The sequence below is a fragment of the Haemaphysalis longicornis genome, unplaced genomic scaffold, assembly GCF_048455015.1.
Source record: "Haemaphysalis longicornis isolate Haplotype H1 unplaced genomic scaffold, Haemaphysalis longicornis Haplotype H1 scaffold_12, whole genome shotgun sequence".
Classification (NCBI taxonomy): domain Eukaryota; kingdom Metazoa; phylum Arthropoda; class Arachnida; order Ixodida; family Ixodidae; genus Haemaphysalis; species Haemaphysalis longicornis.
This window is the reverse complement of record NW_027526225.1, coordinates 112,575,594-112,587,984: the sequence shown is the minus strand read 5'-3', so window position 1 is coordinate 112,587,984 and position 12,391 is coordinate 112,575,594. Positions and strand designations below refer to the sequence as shown.

At 44.0% G+C, this 12,391-nt stretch overlaps 1 protein-coding gene across 6 annotated transcripts; it reads left to right on the top strand.

The window, feature by feature from the left end:
• Positions 1-543: 543 nt before the first annotated feature.
• On the top strand, positions 544-12,049 carry LOC144163282 (uncharacterized). 6 transcript variants are annotated; one of them, XM_077694177.1, is made up of 3 exons: positions 544-810; positions 2,999-3,609; positions 8,383-12,049. In XM_077694177.1, the coding sequence occupies exons 2-3, from the start codon at positions 3,495-3,497 to the stop codon at positions 8,712-8,714; spliced, it is 447 nt and encodes a 148-aa protein (XP_077550303.1). In that variant the 5' UTR covers positions 544-810; positions 2,999-3,494; the 3' UTR covers positions 8,715-12,049. The 6 variants fall into 6 exon arrangements, with proteins under 6 accessions (XP_077550303.1, XP_077550302.1, XP_077550306.1 ...); XM_077694176.1 differs by having other exon boundaries at positions 544-829; XM_077694180.1 differs by having other exon boundaries at positions 544-888; positions 2,999-3,311.
• Positions 12,050-12,391: the final 342 nt, after the last annotated feature.

The window sequence follows — 12,391 nt, the reverse complement described above, 5'->3', positions numbered from 1 at the left end:
CTGCGACAGGACAAGTCCAGCGTTAGCTGCATTTTCTACCAGATAGACAGAGTCCTGGGAGCACTGCAGAAGGGCAGCCTGCTCCGTTGCGTCGGCTTCATGAACCGAGCCGGCCAGCTTTCTGTGGTCTCGGCGCGCCTGGCCACGGAAGACGAAAAAAGAGCCCTCAATGTGCTGACAGCAGTTGCTGCAGTTTGAACTGTTCCCGCTGTATCAATATATTTATTTCACTCGCAGTCTCCAAGCCGATGGCGTCTGTACGTTCTAAGAGGAGTTGTGTTCTAGTTAAAGCGTTAAAGTTTTATTTATTGTACCCGTTGATTCAGACGGAGGATATTGCTACCACACGACTGTCACTGTTCTTTCACTTGTTTGCTTTGTGTTGTGTTCAAAATAAAAGAAACAAAAATACACTTTTGTCTTGGCTTTTTTTATAAAGCTATTGAGTATAACAATTAACGACAAATGATTTACAGCTGGGAAAACAATATAAACGAAATTCCACTAGCGCCACTAGACTGCGGTGTCGTAAAACTCCCGCAATGAAAAGAAAGATGGCAGCCGGCATTGAGTTTCAAACTCGTTCGCCGCAGGTGCCGATTTTGACGCTGCACAAATGCAGTGGCTTAAAATCGCTAAACAACGTGCATTTAGTGCTTTGAGGGTTTAAAATTCAGTGAGGTGGATGGTCCTGACCGTCGATATACCTTCAGTTTCCTGCACGATGCGAGAAAGTTTCCAACAAAAGAAAAGCTACGGAGTGTGTTTATTCGACCGGCTGAAAGACTGGCGTTCTTCCAAGCGCATTAAGTGCTTCTGCCTTTCTCTTGTAATCACGGATGTGACTTCGTTCAAGCGGATGCGAGTGCTTGAATTGTGTAGTGCAGTGTAAATGCGAAAATTCACTGTGATTGGAACCCCGTGTCTCGTATTGTGGCGTATTTTCGGCGTTATGTACTGCGTTATGTTTTGCTTTGAGCTCTTGTGGACACCGTCAGCAGACAACGCGTAACCGTCGCAATGTCTTTGCTGTATTCAGCTTCTGGTTAAGACTTTTAAGTAGTACTAATCCCGTTTCAACGCTGTAGCGTTATGTGCGCTAAGCAGTTAAATACGCATTTAAAATTTGGTGCGCCAAGGACAACAAATTTGCGTTTTTTTTTTCATTAATTAGGATCCCATCAGCGAAATATTTCTTTAAACAAATTCTGCAGCTAAAGGCATCTGTTAATGAAGAGGGCGAGTACTACAAAATAAGAGTCTGATGTAGCCATATTTATACTTTGTTTTGTCTATAATAGCCGGTACCTTTGTCTTTTACAAAAGCTATGCATACGTGTCTGCATAACGCAGGGTTCCCAAGTCCAAGTTTAAGTATGGCTTTATTTTGGCAAGTGGCTTTGCTGCGCAAACATGTTAAAACGTATAGTGCTTAAGTGTTTGAGACAAACACAGAAAAAGGGACAAATGGAACGGTTGATGCTGTGCAAAATTTTGGCTGGAACTCACGTCTTTATTGTTTGATGTGTTCAGTTTGAAAAAAGACAAAAAAGAAAATACGATGACGATCACCCATTCGTTTTATCCAACCATACATACACGTCTTCGATTTGGTCTGCACTCCCTGAACCAATCCGTTATAAGCAGGATTGCATAACCAGTACTGCACTTTTTTTGTCTGCTTCTGCACCCCCTTTATGCACAAATTTGAATAGATTTGTGCAGAACCTTTTGCACAAATTTTTCAAAAGAAAAAAAGGGCAGGTACCGCACGTCGCTTTTAGAAATTGACGAGGCGAGTGCTGCAATGCCTGAATTAGTTCAGCAAGCACAGCAAATCTGAATTTCCACATCTGAACTTGTCATTGGTTGTTTATTTTAAACTGCTTCTGAAACTGCCCTGACACGATCCCAAGTTATGTTGAAATGGTCAGTTTAAATGAGCAGTTGCAAATTTTGGGAGTCAAATAAGAAACATAAGTAATGACAACATTTGGAGCTTTTTTATGTGCCCAAGGTTTATGTGCTTGCATGACCATACTAATCTGGCATTTCATACCAAACAAGTGCAGTGACTTTACACTTGTATCAGTTTTGTATTACACAAGTGCTGTACTAATGCTGAGTTAATTTTTTTGCGTTCACTAATGAGCTTGCACTTCAAAATCTGTAAAAAAAAAAAAGAACTGGTAATTACGATAATCTTTTAAGAAAGTGAATGAGACGAGGCACAGTGACATAATTGGATATTTTGTCTCATAAAGTCACCAAACGTCAAATGTAAATTGAATGCGGAATTTGGTGTTTGACATGTCTTGTCTGCTGGTGCTTTTCTTTTTTAAAAGCAGAACTAACATTTTTTAGGTACAATTCAAAAAAAGAAAAACCTGTTTTGTTAAAGGAGCACTGAAGTGAATTCTCCAGTCTTACTTGTGGCTGAAAACACACTATAACCCATTTTGTGCGTATTTATTTTTAGCATTCTCTTAGATTTAGCCTCGCCCACAGTGTGTCGTCATAGTTGATGTCACTGAATCGGAGTGGAGGATAGCGCAGGAGAAAAACATTTTCAAATACACTGTTTCCTATAAAAATGTGTAAATTGATTGAAATAACTCGTAACCATGTGTTTTGGACTGGAAAGGTAGCTAGACAATGTGTGCAACTAACTTCAGTGTCCCTTTAAGCGATAGTTAGCTGGCATTGTCTTAGTTCTGTGATTCAGTCTGCATTTGCACAATGCAATCAACGTAATGCCATTTAACAACTAGCCCATAACAGTGGTGTGCCATCGAGCCCGCAAACATCACACGAACTAGCCCATGAACAAGTACCGTTTCGTTTGTGCATTTGGGCAGCATACTGATTGGTGTGTGGCCTTTGGCGTACCAACTAGTTTACGTACGAACAATTACTGTTAATGCATTTAGGCAGTTTTAGAAATAAGCTGCTGCGTGCAAGGAGGCACACCTAACTGCGGCTCTCCGTCTTTGCGCAGACGTTGGTGACCTCATGGCGGCCTGTTCCGTGCTGCAAGGTGCAGAGGTCTTGCTCGAGGAAGAGGCCAGGATCCAGTGCCCGCATTGCGACTACAACTGCAGGAACCGTGCCTACCTGCGGCGTCACATCCGGGTGCACACGGGCGAACGGCCGTACCACTGCACCTTCTGCCCGAGCAAGTTCAAGGACCGCAGCAACCTGAACCGGCACCGGCGGTGCCATACCGGGGAGCGCCCCTACGAGTGCTCTCACTGCGGCGCCCGTTTCAATCAGACCAGTTCCCTCAAGACTCACGTGCTTGGACAACATCGGTAGCACTGTGTGTTTGCGGAACCACCTTTTTTTTTATTTTTTGTGGGATCTCTGTGTTTGTTCAGCACCAAGTGCAGGTTTGTACTTTTCCCTGTAAAACAACAGTTCCTCACCGTTGGCTCAGACCTCAAGTTGTTGGTGGTTTGCACTAACCTTTTCACTTTTGATTGGGAAGGAAAGGTATGAAAAAGAAGGTAATCCTCCCAGCACCAGTTTATCATCCCCCGTTCATCTTTCGTGGTCTGTGGAACATTTTTGAAGCCAAGATCTTTGATGGCTGCACCCCGCGTTGCTCTTGTGAGCATCTGAACTGCCATTGAATCTGCTTGCGGATTTCCTAGAATCATAGCAGTGACTGGCATTCGGTGAAAGAATGCAACTTTATTTGCCATGAGCTTATGGCTAGAACCCTAGTCTAGGTTTCCTTGAGCACCTGTACATAAGGGACTTGTGCTGGGAAATGCACATTGGGTGTTCGTTGTCGCCATTGTTGTCAACTCCTCTCTGTCCTTTTAATAAGCTTAGCTATCGTGACTAAGTTTTCTGACAGGTTTTCTATCAAAGTCAGCAGCAAGACCACAAATTCCTGTACCACAAGTGGATGTTGGAAGTATGCGTTGGTTTTAGGCTGTGTCTAATCTCACGGCAGCCATGAGAATTACCTTTGCCTCTGGGAAATTCTCACGGCAGTTTCCATAAAAGCTGGCTGGATGAAAATTTGCTGAATAATATTATGTCCCAACGTAACCTAGCATAACATAACCTCACCGAAGCTAGTGTAACCTAACTTAGCGCGTCATAACCTTCCCAAATCCAGCCAAACTGATCAAACCTAATCTAACCCACCCCAACGACACAGAACACAACCTATCTTAAATGTAATTCAACCCATTCTAGAAGTCCTGTGCGTCGAACTCTTGATATAGTAAAAACCAGAGTAAAAAAAAGTATTAACGAAATTACAATGACCGAAAAATTTCGAAAGCTAAAAAAAGAGAAAAAGATCTCAATGTCGGACTCGAACCTGAGCCTTCTCGTTTAAATCCAAGTACTATACCAAAGCGCTACAGGAGCAGCTGCAAACACGGCTTTGTAGGGAATATTTGTCCCGTAGAATCTCCGGGTAGCGTGCTTAGCCATTGAGAGGCGACTGCCGTGAGAAATTTCTGACGGTAAGTCTCACGGTTGCCAGGATAATAGACACTACCTTGGTTTTACACTGCGTTTTAGTGACAGCATAATCTGCTCAGTGTTCAAAAGCACGTCCTGAATGCACTCCACCCAGCATTATCCTCACACCCAACTTATTCCTCACCGTTTGTATAGGCACTGGGGCTTGTCCAATGTGATATTTGTTAGTCACCTCCAGCATTTTATTACGCAGTCTCTAGGGGCGCCTCACTGATTGGCTGCTTAACATTACTTTTACTTTCATATTTATTTTGGAGCACGTGACGTAGCTTTTCTTGCGTCATTGGGTATCACAACATTGCAAACTTTTGATGTGTTATTAACTGCACAGTAGCGCATGTATGTACAGTATTTGTCAAAATTTTCTAGGCTACACTAAACGTTTTGAGCCACAAAGAATTCAAAGCAAAAGCTGAATGCTTAACTGTAGTCAAAATATTTCTTAACAAAAATGTGTTTTCTCCAGCTTCCTGGCATAAAACATTTCATCCTTGCTTGAGAGGTAAGCTTGTGCTTTGAATTTTTTTTTTGCCTATGCATTTATGGCTTGGCCTGGAAAATTTTAAGACTGTATATCATGCACCAATGCAGTTCTCCTGCATAGTACAAGCTGGGGCCAGATTCTGGAGATTTATACCTTGTGGTCAGAATTCTTGCCAAAGCGGCGTCCTCGCTTATTGCTGCTATACTTTGGAAGGCCTTCTAACTTGGAGGAATCTCTTGAGAATCTTGTCCATGGTATGGCATCCTGAGGTAGTTTTTTATCTTGTGAATTTGACTTCCTATTTGGGAACCTTGCGATCTTTTGTTGCACAGATGGGTATCTTTTAGTTTGTGGCATTGTGTACGGCCGAGATTGTGATATGTAAACCTAAAAATCTCACCAGCTTTGTTCCACTCGTGAAAATGAGGGTGATCCTTAAAACACACTATCAATCATTCAGTCTTTTACATTTTCTTGTGAAGACTGCAAAAATTCCAGGACATACACGTTTCCTTTGCTATGAATGCCCAACCTGCAGCAATGCAATTTGCATAATGGGCAATTCAAAACACAGGAATGAAGGGTGCAGACACCTTCACATATCCATTTTATGCTTAACTTTGCCACGCACAGATCTGCATATTTCAAAATGCCGCACTAAGTAGCACCAGGCAAATCTTCCGTAAATTAATTGAACATCTTGAATCCATCTTGAAACATTGCAATTCACACCTTGTTAACAGTAGGCTGCATTTGGTGAATTGTAGAAAAACTCTAAGCCAACAAAGTTCTTGTGGCTGGCGCGCTGAAAATGGGAAATAAATAATGCATGCTCGCTGTTTCAGAATGTGCAATGAATTTGTGAGCTTTGGTGAAATGAAGGTAAAAAAAAAAGCACTTGCAAATACGTCCTGTAGTGTGCCAAGCAGCAACACATTGTATGTCTTTGACAGCCATCTACAAGAGGTCCAATGATTTTTTTTATTGTAGGGTTTAACGCACCGACACAATGCGGGCGACGAGGCATGCCGTAGTGGAGGGCTCCGGATTAATTTTGACCACCTGGGGATCTTTAACGTGCGCCTAAATTTCGTGCACAAGGGGCGTTTTTGCTTTTCCCCTCCATCAGAATACAAGAGGGCCAACAAGAGAAACCTATTGTATGTAAGTTTATCGTTGAACAAGGAGCACATTTGTAGAGGGTGCATTTCATCATAATAGATGTAAACCAGTGCACAACTGTCCCTTTTGAAAACGTCCCTTTTGTGTCCCTTTCATCGTGACGTAACTTGCGGTTAAGAGGTGGACGTTGGCAGCATGGAGGAAGTTTGGCAGTAGGATTGCCGCGGTTGCGTTACGTCACTTCCGGTTGTTGGCTTTTAGCCAATCAGGACTCGCCAAAAGGGACACTTTTGAAAGAGACGCAAAAGGGACAAAACTCGAGAATACCGCCCCAGAACTGTGAAATGATATTTGAACCATTTTCTTGAAAGGTACGATTCAGGAAGCTGTACGGCACAGATCCGCCTTGTCACATTTGTCACGCGGCAAAGTTGTTGTGAATGGGGTTTGAAACAGCACCGTGGCGTCCATGCACTGTTCAGGAGGCAACGTTTCAAGTTGGTTACTGTTGACCATATGCTGCGCAGTTTGATGCAACAATTGTCTTTGGATCAATTGGAACCAACTGCACTTACAATTTTCCCACTGGTGTTTTGGACTGGGTCAAGCGGACCTCCAATGGTCTTTTTCTACTAGGGAGAAGACTTGAAACACAAGCCAAGCTTGTCCATTGGATGTAGCCTGGAGCTAATTGCACTATTTTAATTTTATGCATGCATGCCCTGTCCCTGAATATAGCTAGGCCTCTGCTTCAACGTTTTATCTCCACGAAGTCAGATCCTATAGTGGTGTCACTGTGTCATGTTGTCTACCTGTGCCTGGAGTAATGCTTCCTGACCAGACAGAATATAGACGTCTACTAAGAGGAATGGAGAAAATTAACAAAAGCCTGACCAGGGCTAGTAGGTTCAACATACTGAATAAATTTGAGGCGCTAAACAACGTGGACCAGGAGAAACACGTTGGCACAGACAAGGCGCCGCTTAGTGGTGCCTTGTCTAAGTGGTGCCTTGTCTCTGTCTACGTGTTTCTCCTGGTCCCCGTTGTTTAGCGCCTCAAATTTATTCAGAGAAAAGAGTGGCAGCTGCCAAATTGTACGCATAAAAGCGGAGACTGCTTCTGTATTTGTTCTTTGTGCCTTCCTATGGTTATTGACTACGACTCCCAAAGAATTAGTTAGTGGGCTGTATTGTATGTGTGCCTCCTTCATGTATAGGTGTCGGTTACGACTGGAACCCCAAATGGAATTGTGCCACTCTGTCCAAGTTTTGGTCGCGTAGACTTTGTTAATTCAGTGCCAACAGAGGAGTAAGTTTGTTCTGCATAAACAAAACAGAATCGTGTATTTGGTTTTCTCCCAACATTTTGTATCGCTGTGTTGCTCAGATGCGTTCAGCTCTAAAAGCTGCTCAAGCGAAGCTTTTGCATATCATGCTAGCGTTCCCTCAGCGGTGTGGATCTTCCTCCTCCCAGCTGAACTGAATGCTGGCAACAAGAGTTGTTGTGAACATGGAGTTCCGTCTGGCAAAATATCGCTTTGCAGCCCAGCTCCCCTTCCACCGCAACATGGGGGGTGTAGAGAGGCATGTTGGTTCAGCCGTTGTATTCAGCAATGCCACAAATAGCATAGCATGGAAAGTAGTGTTTCATTTTTTGGATTTTTCGGCAATGCTGTTCTTAAAAGGCGGAAAAATTTGAGGGAGGACCGAGCATGTTGCGAATTTCAGTATCAGCTAGAGAAGTCATAGATGGAAATTGACTGAAATTTCTTTATAACCTGGCCAGTTACCACTTTGTTGAAAGTATCACGTACCACTTGAGTACGTGATACTTTGTAGGCACATTCGAGAAACCACATAGGGGCGCTCGGAATTTGTGGTACAAGTGAAGTTGATAACAAAATTATTGGTTGGTTGTATGTAATATTTATTTCTTTATAACCTGGCCAGTTACCCCCTCTGCGAGTACCTGATACTTCGTAGGCACTTCAGAGAAATCACATAGGGCACTCGGAATTATGTGGTACAAGTTGGCAACAAAATTATTGGTCTATTGTAATATTTGGTCAGAGATCTTATTAACCTTTGGCCATTTTGGCCCATGTGCTCACTGCAGCGTGCCAAAATAGGCCATACATCAACTTCACGTTTGCAAATTTCACACCACATGAATGCAGAAATCTCGAACCCTACAGCTGACCCTGAAAAAGCAGCTGTGCGAAATCTGTCCACAGAGGAGAGTGAGCAATCAGTTGAATTGCTACCACCTCGCAGGCATGCTGATCCCCTGGACGCCTCTGCGGTCCACTGCGGCGGCGGCGACCAGCAACAGCGATGGCGGCCGGCGGCTGGCGCAGTGCGACCAGTGTGGCTACCGGTGCAGCAGCCGCAGCTACATGCGCATCCACGCACGGGTGCACACAGGCGAGCGGCCCTTCCGGTGCGACCAGTGCCCCAGCGCCTTCACCGACCCCAGCAACCTCAACCGGCACAAGCGCTGCCACACGGGCGAGCGGCCCTTCGCGTGCAGGCACTGCAAGCAGCACTTCAGCCAGAGCAGCAGCCTGCGCACGCACATGCTCTACCAACACGGCGACCTGGGCTGAGAGCGCCGTGAAATGATTTACGCCGTAAAAAGGAGTTTTCACTGTCCATAACACCCTATCAAAAATCAGAGAACACTTTTTAAGGGTGTTTGTCCATTGTAACACCCTTACATGCCATAGCAGAAACACAGTACACCCTTCTAAGGGTTTTATAATTTATTACACCCTTTCAAAGGGTGTTTTTCTTTGTTTTTTGGTGGGGAGTAAGAATGTGTTATAGACGGATCATTTTACAGTGAGCTGCCAACTGCAGCACGGCTGTGCACTGTAAAATAATTTACACCCTTAGCAATTTCTACTGACTATAACACCATGCCAAAAAACAGAAGGAAACACATTAAAGGGTTTACAGTGTAACACATCCCTATCAAAAACACCAGAAAAACACCCGTTTAGGGTGTTTTGTCATTTGTTACACCCTTTCAAAGGTTATATTTGTTATGTTTTGCTGGGGGTGTAAATCATTTTACAGTGTGAACGGCTGTTGTATTTTTGCCGCACAACAGGCTCGACTGCCGCGCTTTGGTCACAGTGCTAACATGCACCCCGACTGGTCTTCCTTGGTATGTTTATATTGCCTGGTTATACCCTGGCCAAGGTGTGAGCGAGCGAGGAATGTGTTGCCTGGACAGGCAAGGCTGGCAATGCAGGTTGGCTGCTTATCATGTTGCATGCCCAGTAAATTTCATACACTAAAGCCCTTTTTGCCCATACCTAATGCCCTTACAGTACCCTATCAGAAAATGAAGGAAACGCCCTTTGTAAGGGTGTAATTAACAATAAAACACCCCATAAAAAGGGTTATTGTCTTTACTAGAGTGCAAGGGTGTTCATTATAGACAGTGAAAAACACCCTTAAAGGGACACTGCAGGATTACTAGCACAAATTGTAGTCCGAGTTTCTAAGCAATGTTTCGACTACACTCGCTGCGTTTATGCGACTTTATTCCGTAGCAGAATCAATCCGAAAGTGCTGTCCTCTCTGCATCCTCATTGCCAATTTCCTATGACGTCAAGCAAGATGGCTTGGCTTTACTGCCCTACTGGCACGGCTCGCGGACCCTCCAACAGAATCAGTCGGCCGGCCACTGGCGGGTCCTAGCAGTTTGCTCAGTTGAAATTATGCCACAACACGTGTGGGCCTGGAAGAATGTGCCTTTAGTTTGTTAGTTTGTAGACCGTATCAAGCTCAAAGTCGTCGCTCCACACAAGCGACGCTTCACTGACTGGTACACTAGTAGAATAACCTAAGGCCAATCGAAGGCGGGAGAAGAGTCAGCGAAGTTAGTATAGTTACTAAGCAACTAAAATCAACCGAAACTTTTATTGTACAGCGTAATACCAAGGTGCGGGAAGCACATCTTGCCCTGGGTGAACTACTGCAGCGGTCAGCAGCACAACCACACATCTGCGAATGCTTTTCCGCCTAAGGAATGCAGTCGCTAGAGGAGAGATATTTGTGGGACGCTTCCTAAAACTAAATAAAACTGTAAAAACTGAAAACTTGCTTAAACTAATAAAAATGTAGACTGGCCATACATTATATACCTTATATTTCCGTTCATAACAGTGTTGGCTTATCGCCAAGTGGTGTAAAGCCTTAGGTCCGTGTTTTTGCAATTCACAAATTTGAATCCCCAACAGCGTTTTTTTTTTTAAGTTTATTCGCTTTTTTTGGGGCAATGTTTTCTCTACTGAATTCAACATTTTTGTTCTGTAACGTTACTTGCTCCGCGAGCAAGTTCGCACGACGCGTGCACAGTGACACTGACACACTGGCGAGTTCTCGTTGGTGTGGGGTTGCCACAAGCACCGACTGCTTGTGGGCACAGTGCCGAATCGGCCGACCCTTTTCCTGGTGCGAACACGCCTCTTACGATACAAGCATGAGCCAGGCAAGCTCCAAAAAAAGGGGGGAAATGCGCATCGCATTTGAGCGGGTCCGGTGACACGGAGGGCATTCATCCCATGCGTACACCTCGGCTATTAATCGTTACGACTACAAGCTGCGCTAGAAGGCTTATCCGACACACTTTACAGCTGGCAGCATGGCAGAAGTGTGGTACGCCGCTTACTGAGATACATATAGAGAAATCGAGAAAATGCCCAGCCAACAATAACATTGGATGCCAAGCATGTTTCACAGAACTGAAAACAAAACTGGCTTGAATTTTAATCTTGTACACCGTCCAGTCACATCGCACCTCCTATCGACATCACTCTTTAGTTGGTGCGGCCGCCACAGACTGCACGTGGCAGATTTTTCTTCTTCTTTTGGGCTTTATAAAATAAATGTCGCCCTATTAACCAAATAAATGATGAAAAGCGTATTTGATCCAGTCTACGCAATGCAAGCGACAATATAAGCTTGACAAATTCACTTCAGTGTCCCTTTAGGAGTGTAAATCATTTTCAGTGTAGGAATATTCAGCGTAGCTTTACTCGGCCTCACGATCACACCTCCAGCCGAGAGAAATTAATTGAAATGACGCACAATGTCCAGGCTACCTCATTGTCGGGTCGTAAAATAAACAATCGAAAAAATACTGTGCTGAGGTGTCCTGTGGACAATTCAGTGCCCACATCGTTGTGATAAAAAAAAAAAAAAAACACTTTGCAAGTGCACACTTTTGCCTCCTTCCACAAGTAATGTAGTTAATTTCGGGTAACAACATGCAAGGAAAGGCAGCTTATTGGCCACAACAATGGTGATCTTGGCGCAAACTGTCTGCGGTGTGACAAAGTTGGGACTCCTGTTAAAGAGGCCATGCAGACAATACCGAAATTCGGTTCATTCAAAAGATTGCCTCGTTAGAATTTACTGACGCCACTTGACGAAAACTTCACTCAAATCAGCTATATAATTATGAAAGGGAATGGCCATGCAAACCACTAGCTCATTTCCCGCAACAAAACCTATGATGTCATAAGCACTGCTGTGCGATTGGCTGAGGCCGGCAAAAGCAAAGGCAAATTAGGCAGGGCTTATAAGCTTGCTGAACGAGCTATTTGCACTTAAATTTAGGACACATTCTTTTTATAGCAGTAAGAATGGTGGGGTAAACAATTAGAGTTACAAATGAACCCGTAAACACCGAAGCAGTTAGTGCGGCACTCTGCCTAACGCAGCTGTTGGACGCGTTGGACTTGTCTGACACAACTCACCAACTGACATAACTGGCATGGCCACTTGCATGACCATGTTTGTCGAGTCATAGCTTACGTTTTAGGATACGATTGAAACTACAACAGGTATAGAAGTTCGGCCAGAAGCAAAGTGTAAACACTGGCACTTCAGCGGTATTGCAGCGCCATCTATGAGAGTGGGCGAAAACCAAGATAACCAAACAGCAGTCTGTGAGATGGTAGCAGCCCTCGTCAGCAGGCTATCTTTAGTTTTAAGGCCCTGCTCTGGATACGCCGTCAACGTCGCAAAAACACGATTTAACAGGATTGAAATTGTGGGTTAAAATGTTTAATTTCTCAGTAAAAAGAGCAATGTTTGCGGCCATACAAGTGCTGAGGTCACTATAAAACACTAAACCTTCTGAAAAAAAAAAAAAAAAAAAAAAAAAGAGGAGTATTTTGACTGCATTGCCCTTTGAGGCAAAGCTTGCACTGTAGGGCCGGATGCCAAACAGCATACCTTCCTCCCGACCTGCTACAAAAAACTGCTT

What these genes read in the sequence shown, in the direction of transcription:
- LOC144163282 (XM_077694177.1), top strand. Translation starts at nt 3,495, where the DNA reads ATGAAAAAGAAGGTAATCCTCCCAGCACCAGTTTATCATCCCCCGTTC. An exon ending in CTGCACCCCGCGTTGCTCTT is followed by an intron (nt 3,610 to 8,382) that starts GTGAGCATCTGA and finishes ACCACCTCGCAG; the next exon opens with GCATGCTGATCCCCTGGACG.